The 18798-nt window shown below is 40.0% G+C and overlaps 1 protein-coding gene across 1 annotated transcript in view; it reads right to left on the bottom strand.

Annotated features, from left to right (window-relative positions):
• Positions 1 to 18798, bottom strand: part of KPNA3 (karyopherin subunit alpha 3) — a 53028-nt gene that overhangs the window by 20917 nt on the left and 13313 nt on the right. The window contains exon 2 of the mRNA XM_051622368.1: positions 11662 to 11706. Coding sequence (XP_051478328.1) covers positions 11662 to 11706 — 45 coding nt within the window. The remainder of the gene's footprint in view (positions 1 to 11661; positions 11707 to 18798) is intronic.

Raw genomic sequence — 18798 nt, 5'->3', positions numbered from 1 at the left:
TTCCAGAGGCCCTCTCCATGCACAGGTGAGCTTTCTTCAGTGCACAGCTACTACACGCATCTCCCCTTGGAGAAAGGGCCTCCTTGCTGCCTCAGAAGAGCAGCTCCTACAGATCAGCTGTGCTGTTAAGTAAAACAAGACAGCTCTGGGAGGAGTGACATGAGCTGGAGGAATGAATGCCTTCATGTCTTCAGTCCTACTGCCCTTCTCTTTCCACCCATAGACTCAGTTCACGGTGATGAGTCCACACATCGATGAATGTACAGGAAGACATATTTAGTTATGAGGGAGGCAGACATGGCCCCACCAGACATTCCCTGTTTACATAAAAGGTGCAGCCTGAAGAACCCAGAGTCTTAACGCAGAACTATCACCAAATGTCTGCTGCAGCAAGTTAAATGATTAATAAAAAATCCTTTACAGGGAAGAATCCAGCTTACTTATCATTAGCAGCAAACCACTGTAGTGTAAGGCAAGGTTTTCTGATTCTGTTCCTCCTTAAAGTATTTGGTTGGATTTTCTGCACCTCATACTCAGAAAATTCAGGGGAAGAGCTTTGGAGGGTTTTTCTAAAATTTTTTGATGTAACAATTTTTATGTAAGAATTGTTATCCATGCTTATTCACCTGGTGATACTTTTTCAAACAAATAGTTTGGTATCAGTGCTGCTCAACTATGTGTTTTGCAAGATCTTGCAATAAAGACAGGTGACCTTTACTATCAAATTTCTGTTAAAAAGTCTTTTAGATGCAGGCCTCTTGCAGATCCTTTGCTTCAGAAGATTATTAAATACTTAGAATAATCAAGAATTTAGCAAACAAACTATTTTTACTGAACTTACTGAAAATAAAATTCCAGTTAGGAAATGCCACATTATCTCATTTGTTATTTCCGAGTTTCTTCTGTCAATAAAAAGATAAAACTTTTTAAGAGCTCAAACAGCAGATTCTCCCATTTAGGTGTTTCACACCACTGTATTAGCAGTTTCCCCCACTATTGAATCCTCTGAACTTAAGAAACCATGCCTATATTTATGGGGGAGAGAAACTGTTACACCACCATTCCATGTTGCTCCCCACAAAAGCATCTGTGCTGGCACAGAATAGATGCACGTTGGAGAGATTTGACTGAGATCCCTCCAAAACGCAAAGGGTACACAAGGGTCATTTAAAGTCTTACTTTGTTCCTATTTTAAGTGGAAAATCAAATAAGGCCAAGATCTTCTCAACTGTTGACATTAAATAGATGACATCCACTCAGAATTAAGATCACATGATGTGAGCAGTATCTATCATGGACATCACTTTGACCCTCAACACTTTCCTCCAAAAAATACATTAACCAAAACTAGCTGAAATCACATAATTTATTTTCTAGCTTGAAAAATCTAGAAGTTTTTGGATGCAAAAAGGAAAGTCACACTGCAACAACTGTGACACTAAATGAGTATCCATACATAGACTTGTGTGTCTTTTCAACATATACAGTTACATCATTCTAAGCAATCAGTTTTTGTGAGGGTTACGTCTCTACTGGAGTGTAACAGAAGGGCTATGGTATCCAGTTGCTCCAGAATGCAAGAATGATGTATCTTGAGACCCTCTCACAAACATCCTTCAAATACCAGGATAGCAGCAGCTGGAGTACAGCAGTAAATCACAGAATGGTTTGGATTAGCAAGGACCTTTAAAGGTCATCTAGTTCAACTGTGCCAATACAGAGAATATAGTTGGAATAAAGCGAAAGTCCCACTGCAGCTGGCTGAACAGCATCCTCACAGAATGGCCGGAATGAGCTGCACAGCCTTCAGCAGCCAAACAGCTGGAAAATCACCTCCCACAGGAACACCAGGCAGTAAATCTAGAGCATGCCAGTGGACAAAGCACTGGATTATTCCATGCCACTTCACTCAAAGAACTTCACAAAGACTACCTGCCTGTAACCATTATCTGAAACACACTTCGTGTTTAATGCACAGTGAGCACGCTTCTATAAAAGTACTGTTAGTTGAAATAATTTGCTTGAGTATTTGGAGAGCCATGCACAAATTCTCTCTATTCATGGCCACAGAATTGGTAATTAACACTTATTTTTAAGTTCCTCCAATTCCCTATAATCTTTCAGGGCCTTGGGCAAAGAGAAAAGGAGAGAAGGTTGTAAACGAACACATAGTTACAGAAGAAGAGTAACAGACAACAACTTGTCTCTCTCCTTCAAGCAGTTGTGCATGTGAACATGGATGCAGCATGTCCAAACAGTACACCTCACAAAAACTGCAGTTACCTGGAGGAGAGTCCCATGAATCCCTAAATGAACAGACACTGAAGGACCTGCTAACAGCAGCAGCACACCAAGAGCTCCAACTAACTGTCCTGCAGCTATCAGGAATGGAGATAGCCCACAGGGAGGCCACCCGTGCCGAAGATGGTAACAAAGATGGTGAAGAGGGTAATGAAAGCATGAAGTTTCCAATTCTGGCCCATCAAATATACATAACCTAGCTTTAAATTTCACTGTCGGACACAGTCTCTTGACAAGTGCAACACTGTATCAGCCTCATTAGAAATCTTAGCATGGTTAAGACTGAGTCACATTGAAAAACCTTTCCATTTATAGCTGCATGTAAAGATGGCCATAAGAGACACTGTAACTGAGCTAACCCAGAGCCTAGTTCTCTCCTGTGCCAGCAAGCAAGTTAATAGCTCCTTTGAGAGCCTTTATAACTGCATACACAACTATCCAATTCCTTTGGCAATATGAGTATGCCTAAGAGAATGCTTCCTAATATTAAAGTTAACCAAAATAAGCATGAGTAAGCGTTATATGCTAATGCCAAGATATTCTACCTTCCTTGAGAGAGCTGAACTTCGTAAGACATACCAGACCGCAGATTGGCACTTGAATTTCTGCAAATGCAGGCAACATCTTCAGGCTGTCAAGTCATATGGTACAATGGGCAGAAAAAATTACTTTAACCAGGAAAAGAACAAGCAAGAATGTTCCTGTAGATACTCGCTGTTTGCAGATGGGTGGGCTGAAAAACAACTGTGAAGAACATATATAGTGGAGCTTCCACAGCAGCCTGAAGCAGAGAGGCTACTGCTTCTTGAGAAGCACTAAAAATCTTACTAAGAAAAAAATAGTATTAGTCGCATTTCTTATAAAGTCAAAGTGGAACCTTCCAGTCATAAGAAGTAGCTCTATGACTATTTAAAGCAGCTCTTTCCATCTGCAAAAACATCCAATGCTTGGACAGCTCAACTACTGTATACAGTAATTTCCTATACCAACCGCTGCTCTGCATAAAGGTAAAAGAACATGACTTGCAGCTTGGTATAACCTTCAAATGCTTGCGTTTTGTCATACTGTGACAAATTCAAAAGTTTTTGCCTAAATCATAGCACCAGCCTCTTCTACAGGCTCCTGTGTTGACAATGAAGACAAATGAGCATACCTCAATACCGCCATCCTGTCCAAAGCCTGCTGAGAGAGCCCTTTCAAAGGAGAGGCATCAGACTGGAACCTCTGATGAAGGGTAAGACCTTGTCACCAACAAAACTAAGTAGCTCACCTTCAAGATACTCAACCACTGCCTGAACCACGTGTGCTATGTACAGCAAAGCCAGAAAACTTATAAAAAGCAGGTGACTGCTGGTTATAAGCATGTCAACAGTCTGGTAGTGATCCCACTACAACAGTCTACAGAGGTTTCTGTACAAACAGAAGGTATGTGGACATATATGCCAAGCAAAAATGCCAAACAGTAAAGATACAAGGGGTGCACTTCCTAGCCCAGTGTGATGATCTGTTAAGAATTTCTGATGACAGAAAAGCATCATTAGCTTCGCTGACAGCACGATGGTCAGGCTGCATGAACAGTAAACATGCAAACCCTGCAGATTTCAATACTTCTTGTTTACTTTCATGGAAAAAGGCCGCAAGATTTGAAAAAGTGCCTATTAATGCAAACAAGTTTCAATGAAAACACTACTGAGAGAATCTTTGTGGGCAGAGGATGTCCAACAAGCACTGTGCTGCATTGCACTTAGTACTACTAAGGATATGGGCAACAGGATACAGAGCTGTGAAAGGTGTTAATATAAATTTATACATGCTTTTCAGAATTTGACATATGGGAAAACTCTGCATAGAGTGTAAATTCTATTGGGAAGCTTCAAGATCAGAAGAGAAAATAAACAAGAAAATCTTTGCCCTCAGGTAACAAACACCATTATGAAATGCTTCTTCAGGTGAGGGAAAGGTTTAGGAACTCAGCAGCTAGTAGGAAGCAATTATTTTGGCATGAAATTTAAGATATTTATGTTTGAGTCCCCTGGGGACAAAGAACAGAACTTCAAAAACATCCAAACATTGGCCAGTAATAGCTATATCACAGATGCCAACAAGCAGCTCTTTCTTCTGCTCTTTCATAGAATTATAGGTTGGGTTGGAAGGGATCTCTAAAGGTCATCTAGTCCAAACCCCCTACCATAAGCAAGGACATGTCATACTCGAAGACATTGCTCAGAGCCACATCAAGCCCTGACCTTGAATCTCTCCAGGGATGGGGCCCCCAGCACCTCTCTAGGCAACCCGTTCCAGTGATCCACCGCCCTCATTGTAAAGAATGTCTTCCTAATATTCACCCCAAATCTACCCTTCTTCAGCTTGAAGCTTCTCCTCCTATTGCTCCATGCTCCAGTGAACAGGTCTTCCCCAGCCTTCTTACAGGCTCCTTTCAGGTATTGGAAGGTCATTATAAGGTCCCCTGTAGTCTTCTCTTCAGGCTGAACAACCCCAACTCCCCCAGCCTGTCTTCATAAGAGAGGTGCTCCAGACCTCTGATCATTGTCATTGCCCTCCTCTGGACATGCTCCAACAGGTCCACATCCTTCTTGTGCTAGGGGCTCCAGAGCTGGATGCAGTCCTCCAGGTGAGGTCTCACCAGGACAGAATAGAGGGGCAGAATCACCTCTCTCGCCTTGCTGGCCGCATTTCTCTTGATGCAGCCCAGGATGTGGTTGGCCTTCTGGACTGCAACTGCACATTGGTGGGTCACGTCCAGCTCTTCATCCACTACTACCCCCAGGTTTTTTTCCACGGGGCTGCTCTCTTGCATTTCTTCCCCTAGCCTGTATTCATATCTCCGGTTGCCCCCCTGGCCCAGATGCAGGGCCCTGCACTTGTCCATGCTGAACCTCATGAGGTTCCCCTGGGCAGCTTGTCTAGGTCCCTCTGGATGGCATCCCATCCGCGGGCATACTGACTGCACCAGCTTGGTGTCATCAGCAAACTTGCTGAGGGTGCTCTTAATGCCACTGTCAGTATCATTAATGAAGATATTAAACAACACTGGTCCCAGTACAGACCCCTGAGGGACACCACTTGTCACTGTTTTCCATTTGAAAATCAAAGCATTGACCGCTACCCTCTGGATGCAACCATCCAGCCAATTCCTTATTCACTGAACAGTCCACTGAACTTGTATCTCTTCAACTTAGAGAGAAGGATGTTGTGGGGGACTGTGTCAAAGGCCTTGCAGCAGTCCAGATAGTTGACATCCATAGGTCTTCCCTTGTCCACTGATGCAGTCACTCCATTGCAGAAAGCCACTTAGGTAGGTCAGGCAGGATTTTCCCCTAGTAAAGCCATGCTGGCTGTCCTGAATCACCTCCATGTGCCTTAGCATGTGTTCTAGGAGGACCTGTTCCATGATTTTCCCATGCACAGAAGTGAGGCTGACAGGTCAGTAGTTCCCAGGGTCATCCTTTCTACCCTTTTTAAAAATGGATGTAATGTTTCTTTTCTTCCAGTCACCAGGGACTTCACCTGACTGCCATGACTTTTCAAATAACATAGAGAGTGGCTTGGCAACTACATCAGCCAGTTCCCTCAGGACTCTGGGATGCATCTCATCAGGTCCCATGGACTTGTGTATGTTCAGGTTCCTCAGATGGTTGCGAACTTTGTCTTTGTTTCCAGTGGAAGGGATTTCATCTCCCCGTCTCTTCCTTGGAAAGACTAAAGAATCAGGCCAGGGACAGAGGTAGATGCAGGTTGTCTGGATGTCCCTTTTCAGCGGCCACTGTTGTGAGAGTCTTAGCTGAACTTCCAGGTTTCACTTACATGTAATCCCCAATTTTGGCCTTGGGGAGTGAGAGCATCTGCCACAGTCCATCATGAAGAGAAAGAAAACACACCTAGCACTCAAACCTCATCATGGTAAAGGGATGCTCTGAAAATCTCTACTGAATATGCTCTTAATGAAAGTTTTCTTAGGTGGGCTACCTAGCCTGCAGAAATTCCTCTTAACAGTTTTTGGATATGAACCTGGGGAAAGATTCAATTTCTTAAATGGCTGGGAAAGGACTATTAGTTGGCTGTACTCACTGCTCTAGTAACATGTAGAGAGATTTAAAAAAACCAACACCCTGTAAACCTGCAAAAAAGCAGAACAGCTCAGTTTGATGATCCTACAATCCATGGATATCAAAATTTTATCCTACATGCTTCATGAATTATTTCCCTTGTATGCAGAGGTGGTGAAATAAATTCCAAGACTGTTCTTCAGATAAAGAGCATACCTACAGATAGGGGGTTAGATGATGAAGGCAACTTTTGAGGCCTGTTAAAGTTAGGTACAAGCACGCTCTTCCTAAAATGGGATTCAGGGAATTTCTTCAGAGCCTTTTAAAACTAAGTCTCCAGAAGAATACATTGAGAATATAATTTTCCTCCTAGAGCCTTTTTTTTTTTTTTTTTTTTTTGAGGAATCAGTCAAGGCAGGGTAGATGCAAGTTCTTTCCTAAGAATTTGCACCACTAACAATGGGCAGGGAAACCTTCATAAGGTTTGTGATTGTAGCCATTTATTTGAATTAGGTAGAATTACACCAAAAAAAGAGTGCTTTACAGTGAATTAAAAACTATATATTCATATTGATCTGGAAAAGATGCATAACCAAAGTAAGTTACAGAATCACTGAATGTTAGGGGTTGGAAGGGACCTTGAAAGATCATCTAGTCCAACCCCCCTGCCAGAGGAGGATTCCCTAGAGTAGGATTCCTTAGAGTAGATCACACAGGAACACATCCAGGCAGGTTTTGAATGTCTCCAGACAAAGTGACTCCACAACATCTCTGGGCAGCCAGTTCCAGTGCTCTGTCACACTCACAATGAAAAAATTTTTCCTTATGTTTACATGGAACAAGTTTTACTACCCTGAACCTGAAAATGTGGATTTAAAAAAAAAAAAAAAATTAACTTTGCCTTCTCAGACTTTCTGCGAATCAGAAGAAGATTTTTCTCACCTTAGCTCTCCCAGCAAGATGACAATAGACTCCTTTCCTCAAGGCTCAGTACTTAATTTAGGAGCTATTGTGAACATAAGCAATCTTATTTAAGAAAGATCAGGATAGGGGCAACAATTACAGTATGCCACGGAAACAGGTTAAAAAGATATGTGGTCCATAGCTCCTTCATCCACCACTTGTTTAAAATATAATTGCTTTGCCTTGCATCACACTTAATTGGCAATTAGAGCTTTTGGAACTCATGCCTATGAGGTCTCAGAGGCAACTGAGTTTGCCAAGAAAGTGAAAAAGAAACCTTATGAGAAATCCTGCAAGTTCTTACAAACTAACTTCCAGTTAATTAGCATGCCTTAAAGGACAGGATCCTCTGTTTCTGATGAGGTTAGGAGTGTTAAGGCTTCATTTTAAGGGTGGCATCTAACCCAGTGACCATAACACTGACATGGAGAAGGACTACCTTTCTTAAAGTACACAACTAGCCCAAACACAAAGTATTCCTTCCTCACAGAAAGCCAAGCAAATGGAGCAAAGGATCTCTCACAGCAGTGGAGTTACAGGCTTCATTTAGGTGTGGAAACTTAAACTGAATCCTAAGCATTACACACCTACCCCACTCCCCTTCAGAGTCAGACTGATCTGCTAGGTTAGCCAATTAGTTCCAGCGGCCCTGTTGCTAACATAGCAGCCTTCAGATTTCTGTAATGTGGAAATTCAGTGGTAAACATTCAGATTTCAACCAGGCACTACACTGGGAAGTTTAAATTCTAAATCCTGAGACAGTCTCTGTCAACAAAACTGACATCATTACCTTATGTGTCTGGAAAAAAGAGATGACTAATTTTCAAACTCTTTGGCCTGTTGCTGAACTAACAATATAGCAAGACACCAAGACCATCTTTCCAGAAGTGTGGCAGGCCCATTCCAAAAAAATGCATAAAACACATGTTCAGCAAGGCCAATATGCAATCAGAAAAGGGCATCTGACCATCAGGAGTATCATCTGACTGTCTCACAGTGCCAGCCTATGCCTCAGCCAGGACTCTGCCAGATGACTACTACCCTTGTATGTCTGAGATAGCTTTGGTAGCTGAATTCCTAATCAAATAACAGGTGATTGGGAAAGAAAGAAAAGTAAGCAAAACAAACAACAACAAAAAAGTAAAGGTTATTTTTTAACAAGAGCTGTGGTGTGAAGATAGTGAATAGAGATAATATATTTTGAAACACAGAATGTGCTGCAAATGCACCCTGACGTCTGTAATCTCAAAAGAATAAACACCTCACACGAATGCATGCAGAAATTGTTTACTACCGTTCAAAGCTGTGAATGTTTATATTTATTCCACCTTACAAAACAGAGATGTAAGCAACTTCATCAGATCCATTCATTTGATATTTATACACAGGTTGATTCAAAAGACAAACCCATGACTATGTAGTGTTTCAACCATACAGGTCAGGAATTTGCTCAGTTTGCCCAATTTCTTCAAAAGACAAGTGTAGACTCAGCATCTGTGTAGCTGTGATTAAGGGAAGAAACCCCTTTGTTTTGAAGAGGCACTACTGTGGCACTAAGGTCATGCCAATACAGACATGTCCTGAATTTAGCATACTCATGCTAGTGTAGCAGGGCTAGCTGTAAAGCTGAAGAATGAAACCATGATATTACAGCTTATCCTTTCCACTGCTGGAGCTTAGTAAAATGTATCACTTCACCTTTCAGTCCCAGTTCTGTACCAGAAGTAATGGTCTCACATCTGCTACAGAGCTCCCACAGCAAACCAGTTGCCCACCAGTCCCAGTTCAGTTGCTGCAAACCAACAACTCTGACACATGCTGAATCTCTTAGTAAAGCAGATTTCCTCTTTGCAGTAGATGTTTGGCAAACACTGCAGAAGAACACAACTTCTGCATTTAAGAGTTCTGCAGCTGCTGCTCACTCTTGATTTATAGTTCGACCTGCATCCAGTGCTTAAGGTTCTCTAAATGTGTAACTGATCTTTTTATGTGCAGTTTTCAGTGAAAAGTCACTAGCAGCTCAGAGGCTTCCTCTTCCTCATTTTCACTCACATATTACTGGCACACAGAGGATTCCTTCTTCCCATTGCCTTGTTTTAAGTGTATGACTTGCTCCCCACCACACTTCAGTAATGAAATGGCCTTGAAATTGTAACCTGTTACAAAAATCAATTATCAGAATTCAATTAAAATAAAAATTCTCACTTTGCACTGCAAAGGTCTCTCCAAAGACTCCACTGGAACACTCACATGCAGTCTTAATTTAACGAGGTATATGAGGATAGGCTGTATTAGCTAAGCCGTATTTTAGAAGGGTTTTTTGCTAGCAGGCACAGGCTGCCCCAGTGCCATGAATGACTCTTCTCAGTACAGACTTCATAGCTATACTGCCAGTTTTACACTGACTCAACACACCAGCATAAAATAAAACTTCAACTGATATCAAAATTAATTACCTGAATCTCATTTTAAGCAAGAACTGGCTAGTTTAATTTTTCACTTGGTAACTGCCACTTTACGTAGAAGTTGCTTTTTCCACACCTCGGTCATCTGCCAGTACTGATGGGGCCATAGTTCACTCAAGCTACAAAATACATTCAGACATCTTCAGCTAGTTTCTTTGATTAGAAAAATATGAAAGCATCAAACAAGGTTTAGATGACACATCATACTTATGTAAGTATTAAGATTATTTTTTTTCCAGTCATCTGGATCCAATTAGATGCCTTTAACTACTTCTTATAGTCTCAGGATGAATCCTTTAAGTATTTATTTTTGATATTGTAATGAGATATGTATTTTCTCTAAGACCTGAAAAAAGAAAGTAGTTTTGTTGTTTTGTTTTTTTGTTGTTATTGTTGGGGGGTTTTTTTGTTTGTTTTTTTTTTTAAGAAGAGCAGAAGGATCCCAGGAAAATACCTGCACGAGATTTTGGTAGCTCCTACACAGTCAGATGATAAGTGCAGATAAAATTTCTCAAAAACAAGTCAAGCTCATTACTATCAATATAACTTCTATTTATAAACCCCTTGCCTTGATTTTAGCAAGGCTTTTGTCTTCTCTTGCAAATAATTAAAAAAAATACTAAGAAGAAATCGGGTGGGTGTGCACTCCTAAGTAAGCCCCACTGTCAATTATTCAACTGGCAACCTGGAGATATACATCAAGCAGGAAACCAACAGAGCTTGGCCTACACTTAGACTATTGAAAGCATGTGCTTCCATCAAGTCATTAATGCGAATATTAGAAAATATGGGTGATACCAAGGTGGGGAGGCTTAGGAGCATATTGGGAACAGAATGGGAATTTAAGTTAAGTAAGTCTGGGAAAAGCAGATGCAATTCAAAAGACAAGAAACAATCATGTTTTAAAGCTTCTGCATTTAATAAGCTATGCAAACAGAGAATGTGAACAAGTACCCCTGCTTTGCGGTACTGTCGGAAGTGTCCGAAGGATGTAGCGGATCACAGACTGAGTGCAACAACATACTCAAATATAAATAAGAACACTGTGCTAAGAAGTGTCCCATTTGAACGTCAGCTGTGGCTTGCATCCTTCAAGACTTCCAGAAAGATACAGGCAATTTGGATCAGAGGAGCAGCAACAAGTCAAATCTAGGAAACAGAACGTTCAACGAAAGGGTGAAGAACTGAATTTGTCTCAACAGGATAAAACCAAAGGGGCCAACAACAGTCCTCAAATATATTGAACGTACCCCAAATGCAGAGAAGAGTTTACCACTTCTCTTTACACACAAAGCCCAAGATAGCTTAGCTTGTGAAAGCAAGCAAGATTTACAGTGCCTAAAAAGAATGTTGGAAGTGTTATGAAGGACAAGGGTGTAACAAATCCTGTATTTAGGCAGAGCACCAAACTCAGCCATCTCTCACAGCCATGATCTTCCCAGATACATTGGTGTTTAAGCAGTATAACCAAAACCTGACTCTAAAATTAACTCCCTCTATTATACAGAAGCAATAATTTCCAGAAAACAAACACTTTCTAAATGCTAAAACTCTCCCTTTTCCCATTAGGAGACATTAAACATTTGAACAGCTGACAGCTTCACTGTAATGACATGAGAACTGGTACAGAAACTGAATATGGATTATTTTCAAGCAATACACTGCAATAAAGCAGTGCTGTTCTGCTGCTCTGAGCTTAAGGAGTTGGAGAGCAAAACTAACATTAGAATCAGCACTTAAGTAATCTACAAATTTACAACTTTTCTATCAAAGTTAGGGGCCATAAAGCAAAGCTTATGGCAAAATATTTAGCTAAGACACCAGATCATTATTAGCAAAGAGCTGATAAAGAAAAGCAGACTCACCTTCCGCAATTCAATTGTAACTTCATTTCTGTGTCTTCTCATAGTCTGTAAATAAAAAAATAACAATTACTTGTATGTAAAGTAGTATTGTTTTGGAATCAGTTTCCTCTAGGTAAAGAGTTATTTACCAAAAGTTAAGGAAAATAGCATGCATCATTCCTAACTCAGTCTTTCCTAGCAAGATGCACAAGTTGTTTTTTTGTGGTGTATTTTTGAGGGTTTGGGGTTTTTTTTTGTTTGTTGGGTTTTTGTTTCATTTTGTATTTTGTATTTGTTTGGGGTTTTTGTGTTTTTCTTAAGTTTATACACCTTACAGAAAGGTTTGTCATAGACGACAGCAAGTATCCCAAAGGCAGAAAACACTGACTTTCCCACGGATTTTCACTAGAATTAATATGTGCACACCAAAAGAAATGGTAAATATAGGTTAGACAATCTCTTATTCACATATGATCACTTTCACAACCTAAGCACATAACCTATGCCAGCTATCTGGCCAAAATCAACCATGAGTGACAGAAGATGACTGAGGTCAAACAAGAGAGATTAAAGCTTGTGGCAAAAGGAATCAAAGCCGTACAGTGGCACTGAGTTACTTAGGATCTATAGCCTAAACACTGTAAAGGAAAAACATCCCATAAATATCTCTGCTCCTTGAAGATACTGGACACTCAGGACATATTCCCCACAATGCAGCTATTCCTCTTAGCTAAAGGAGATCTAAAGATTGACGAACAATTTTAGCCTAGTGAAGACAACCACCCTGGGTTCCTTTTACTATTAGTGGGAAAGACATGTACCATCAGAATGCAATTCAGAAAAAATCAGGCCTAGATTGGCAGCCTAGAAAGATCACCCAAACTAACTAAAATTAGCCTTTTAAAATACTTTCTATGTCCTATCCTTGCTATCGACCTTCACTGCTACTACCACGTTCCTTAGGACTTAGGGCAAATAACTTTCCTAAGCTAAAAAGTATCAATGAATACCAAGAGGACACAGAAAATACCACCACTTCCCATCATTCATTGGAGGAAATACCAAACATGCTAAAGCTCAAACATGGGTAAATGAAATGAGCAGACTTCACACCATGAATCTACACAGGATGTAGTTTCAGTGCTTAGAACATTATCTTAGCTTCACTGTTCTCAACTAGTTGGCATAGCATTGTTCATTTAATTACTTTAGGTTGACTTGAGAGTGAGGAAGGCTTGTCGTCCTCTCCACTGCTTAACTAACCAATTCACTCAAGTAATCACAGAGTCAATTCTCCTTTTACATCTACAAGCATAAACTACGCTTGAAACAAAGCAAATCCTTATCACAGTAAGAGGACACTAGCACTACAGCATCTACCAGAACTACACTTTATTCCTACCTTATTATTCTGCTAAGCTGTTTGATTGTTGTAACCATCTGAGCCTGCTGCAAAAGCTCAGTATGATAGAATTGGATTGCTGGGGGATGGGACAGCATTGGGTAAGTAGGCAAGAGACAAATGAAGAACCTGCAAAGTCATTGCATGTAACTAGCAAGACCACTCATTCCAGTTTCTTGTTATATTAGAATTTAATATTTGAATTATCTTGAAAACTGCATCAAATTTAAGGGCACTAAAAAACCTAAAAAAAATTTGCAGTACTTCCTCCCCATCATAACTCTGCATTTCAATGGAAAAATGTAGTTAGATAAGGTTGTCTCTGATTTCTGCTATAGAAGTTCCTTTTCTTGATCATTCCAAACGTGCTAGCCATCAAAGTTCTTTACAAACCTTCTCACTAGTAACAGCCCCCAACTCCACTCTGAAATCTAGTATTTTATTCCTTATCTTAAATTTTAAGGGGTACCCCATCATAGGACAAATTAGTTAATGTGAGTCCCCATTAGCATTTTCTACCCCAAATTGTATGTGCCAGGTTTGAAATCTCAGGGATTTAATGTATCTAAGGTACAATTTACTTTTAAATTTGCTCCCCAGTTACAATTTATTCCTACATTTTTTCATTTATCTATGTGATAATACTCTAGAATATTTTTAATTGAGAAGAAAAATCAGATCAAATTTGAAGCTCTTTAGGGGACAACCATAACATTTGCCACCTACCATTCTTCTGGAAGCAAGGCAAATTCAAGAAAGACTGTATGCTCAGTTTAAAAAAACAAACAAATACAGTGCAGTCCCAGGCAAGGCTTTACTGTGCATCGTTCCAATTTACTCTAAAACCTCCTCTAATAATGCTTTGACTGAAGACAGTAACTCAGAGCCATTCATCCATAAAGGCTCTACTGGGAAGATTCAAAGCTTCTTTCTGAAGACAAATAATTCACTCAGCTTTTCAATCTGGGTTTTATCTTCATTTCATACTTCCATTATTTCAGCCCCACTGATCCTACTCTACTGCAATTTTGCTTCAGTTTTTTTTTACTAGTTTTTCACTTTTATCAAACTAATCGCAAAATATTTGACTACTCCGTTACGGCTTTACGTTTAATCATAGAATCATTTTGGCTGGAAAAGACCTTTGAGATCATATAGTCCAACCATTAGCACAGCACACTGCCAAGCCCACCATATCTACCTGTTTTTAAACACCTTCAGGGTTAGTGACTCTAACATCTCCCTGAGTAGCCTGTTTCAGTGTCTGACAACCCTTTTGGTGAGGAAATATTTCCTAATACCCAATCTAAACCTCCTGTGGTACTACTTGAGGACATTTTCTCTTGTTCTATCACTTGTTACTTGGGAGAACAGACCAACAAGAATTTCTCATCTTTTCCTCATTTAGAAAGCTAGTCCTCTTTAGAAAGATTCTTCTAAAAGGTCATCAACTGCATGGACATTCTTGCTGACTATTAGCATACATTTTCGAGCTTTAATATGTATCTTAAGGCAATCTCCATAGTACCTGGGTTTACCCTTTTAGCAGTTTGTTTGTATTTCATTTTAAACTTGCTATATGTAATTTCTCTTTCAAAGCAGTTCTGGTACATTTTCTTTTTGTCCTTCCTCCTTTAAAAGCTAGAATAGACTGTACCCAACACTAAGTCCAGAGCTGCTTCTCCACTCACAGAGCAAGCAGGCTGATAACTGGGGATATCACTTGGCCTTAACTTCAGAGAACTAATTAATTTTATCTGGCCCCCAATGAACTAAGGGCTCACAGTCTTGAAGAGTTTCCTGCTGCCACAGGACCTTTAAAAATTCAGCATGTGGAGGGTCAGTAGGATTGCCCAAGAATCAGCAGCACAGTGTTAAGGCCAGAATCTGCCTACAAGTATATGGCACTGAAGTTCCCAAAAAGTCTACGGTGCATCCTGGCAGCTAAACTTGCTTGCCACAATCGGATCACAACCTGTGCTCTCAGCTAGATCCATGTTGGCATTATTTCTAACTTCATTATTTCCACTTAATGCCCCAAACATATGACTATTGCATAGCAATATATTTAAGATCATTAATTCCACTTTGTACATGTCAACTGTCACAATAGTAGTGCACATGAAAAACACATGTATGCACTTGACATTGGCCCAATTTCTTAATTTTATGCCTGCTACTTAATTGGCATTTGTTCAGACTGTTCCCCATCTTGATTTTCTCCTTTTTGCCACAGGAGCTGATACACTAGTGATGGACTGCTCTATGATAAGTTTTCTGAACGTCTGCAATTTGGCTATCCTTGCCTTGAGAGTCTACGCTCCTAAGATCAAAAACATGCTGCAACCCTCATGTGACTACAGGAAAAGCAGGTATACCTATAGCATCATGCTATATATATACTGGACTCTCCAGCTGGGCTTTTCCAAGCTTTATTTTAAAACTTGCAAACTGATAGGCAAAATTTATAATCTTACATGTTATGGGGGAGATGGGTTGGAATAATCTAAATTTTATTCCCCCAAAACACACTTAAGTGATCCAGTTAATTTTTCTGTCCTTATTTGGCATCTCTTAAAAGGTAGGTATTTAAAGCTTGAGTTTCAGGTTAAGCATTTTAGAAATACAGGAACTTATCAGCACCTTCCTACATTCTTAGAAGAAGTAAACATACTATAACCCAACAGCATATAGAAGCAGCAGTCTGAAGTACCACTGCAAGCCTCCTTTAAGGAAAAATTACCACGATAAACAGAACACCACACTTTTATACTAGAAGCAAGCACCAACATGTAAGGAACTGATAGGCATTTACAAGAGATCTAGACAGTAGTAGAAACATTTTCCCCAGCTCATGTAAGTCAGCTAAAACAGAGAAGAGACAAAATAATTCTGCAATTTAACCCTACAGATTCATTACTAGGCTGGAAGGACAACTATCTGCTAAAGTCTATATATGCGACACTAGTTGAAGCCTAGCAAGATGTTACCAATGGATTTAAAACAGTGTTTGACACCCACAGCATCTGACTACAGACACTTTTCAGTATAATGTACTCCAACAAGTAGCTTCATGTCACAGTGAAACAGCACACCTCAAAACTACCCAACAAATCTGAACTGCTTCACTGAATATTTAAAAAAAAAACACCAAAAAAAAACCCAAACAAAAAACAGCAGACTCCAAATCTCTTTTGGCCTGTAGGTAAATTCCTACAAAAGACAACAATTATTACAATTTACTCCTGCAAAATCTGAACTGTGAGGCTGCTCCTATACACAGGGTCATTAATGCACCATATGCAAGGTGCAGAAAGTAAAAAATGAGGATATTCACTATTACTCCACATGTACTATCAAGAAACAAGATCATACAAGACTTACCAAGTTGTGCTACAACACTACATCTCAGTTGCTACACATGACTCAAGTCAGACTTAAGTTCATAAGGCTTCTGTAAAAAGAGATTTCTTCTCCCCAGTTTACCGCCTGTGAAGAACAATTACTTGCAAGTGTGTTTGACAGGCTGACAAAACCACAATAACGCACCAAGTACCATTAAGTCTTATAACAAGCCAAAAGTAGATGTTCAGCAATATTGCTGATTTCAATTCCCCTGGCATTTTGTTATTTTCCAAAATAAACCAGACAAAAACCCCAGATGATGTACTAGGTGCTGTAAGGTAAGTGTTCTCACTTCTACCTTGAATATACCCCCCAAAGCCAGATACAAAATGTTACGTGCCAAGAATCTCTCCCTTACACCTTCCACTTGAAAGAAAAATAAGTCTTAGTTCTATCGAAGTCTCAAAACTGAAACTAATTTTATATGCCAACAAATAAAATCAGTGCGTATGTCAGCACTGTTGTGTTATGGACTGCAAGGGAACCTTGTTTCAGGCTGACATGAAACACAAAAATGGTAAGGTGACAAAAGAGATTTAAGAGACACTAGACCTTGAAATTAAAGCAAGCCTCAAGTCAATGCCCAAAATAAGATTTGAAAGAATGCCTCAGTCCCTGTGAAACTGCCTTTGACACAATCAATGGGTGGAAGCAAGACATAATACTGCCACGTTCATCATACCAGCACTGTCAGCTCTGGTATCTCTCTTCAATAAGAAGCTAACAAGAAACTCAAAGTTCAATTTTAGATCTACTTGTGAAGAAGGGAATGCCTTCCTAATTCTTCAGTCGATACTTAGTTTATGACAGAAGACAAAACTGAACACAAAACTCTTGATATCAACTATCAATGGGTAAAAAGAAACCTGTGAAATTCTGAATTATCAGCATAACAGTAACCCTTATGTCCTGGTCTGAGCCAGGATGAAACCAATTTCCCTTTTTACTCATTTTTTTTTTCTTCAGTGAGCTTTCTTTTAACTAGCAACATTCTGTTCTAGCTAGGTTGATAAGACATTGGAATGTTTTTCTAACTGCTGGGTCTTCAAGGTTGCACCTTCACTCTGCCGGCTCAGACACTACGGGGAGATCTGTGACCCCCCCGTAGGAGGCTGAGTTAGACAGACAGCAAAATTGGCCAGAGATATTCCTTTCCATAGATCTACGTAAGCTCAGAGGAAGGTCAGAAATCACAGAAGACAACTTCCTTCCTTCTTCTTCCTCCCTTCTCTTCCATCCATGGCCGGCGTCCGGGGAGGACTCCATCCATCCAGCACCGTCGACCCTTAGGCTCGAGCTCTCCTGACCCTCATCACTCTCCGCTCTCTCCAGCAGCAGCTCCGGGATTTCTCGGGACTGTTTCCAGCTCAGGGGAGTGTGGTGGGAGTTGCTGGGGGTGGGGGGAGGCGAGAGGCTTTTGCTCATACCTGAACATATCTGTATATAATCGTATATATTTTTTCTTATATCATTCATTAGTGTTTAATTAAAGCTGTGTAGTTTAGTTTTCAATCCAGCCAAGTCTCTCTTTCTCTCTCTCCTTCCCTATCTGGGTGGGAGGGGGAGGGGATCGAGAGCATTGTCGTCAGATCTGAGTCAAACGCTGACACCTTACCACCAGCACCTTCAAATAATTATTTTTCAGTGACAAAACATTTGGGACCCTCTGGATCAACCACACATACCTCACAAGTACCAATTGTGAAACTCTGTAAAAAGGTGCATAAGATGCTCAGTATGTGTTAAAGAGCAAATATCACTGTTGTAAAAATGCATCCACACCCTGGATGCAAACACAAAGAGATTACTTTGAAGTTTTGAATAGCATTGAGATACTAAAGGAGAGAATTAAGTCTAGCAAGCTCCTCTGGCTTCCTGAGCCTTTGTTTAACATAGAAAATGTTCAACTGCATAATATATATGCCTGAAAAGGCAACTCATATAGCTTCTGTAAACGAAAAAGAAAAAAAAAAAAAAAGGAACCTGAAACCAATCAGCTGTACCTACCTACCATACATCAGAAAAGATAACATACTTTCCAAAACCCTCTGTAGCAAATACATAATGTAGTGTGCTTTTCCCAGAAAAAAAAAAAGCCCAGCCAACAAAACCAAAATGAAACTCTAGCAAAGTTATACAAGACTAGAAGAAGAAAATTCAGACTAAATCAAAAGGACAAAACCCATCTGAGACACAGCAGTCAGAACTGTCCTTCTATTTATGAAAAACAATTTAAAACATTAGTACTATGGTATGCACGCTAGAGCTCATGCTAAATAAAATATTGGAACTAGTCTTAGGGTTGCTGCTCATTTGTAGTTTGTATTAAATAAATCAATCTTAATTCATTA

The sequence above is a fragment of the Apus apus genome, chromosome 1 (genome assembly GCF_020740795.1).
Source record: "Apus apus isolate bApuApu2 chromosome 1, bApuApu2.pri.cur, whole genome shotgun sequence".
NCBI classification, from domain to species: domain Eukaryota; kingdom Metazoa; phylum Chordata; class Aves; order Apodiformes; family Apodidae; genus Apus; species Apus apus.
The sequence above is the reverse complement of the archived record's forward strand: the minus strand, read 5'-3'. Positions and strand labels throughout refer to the sequence as shown.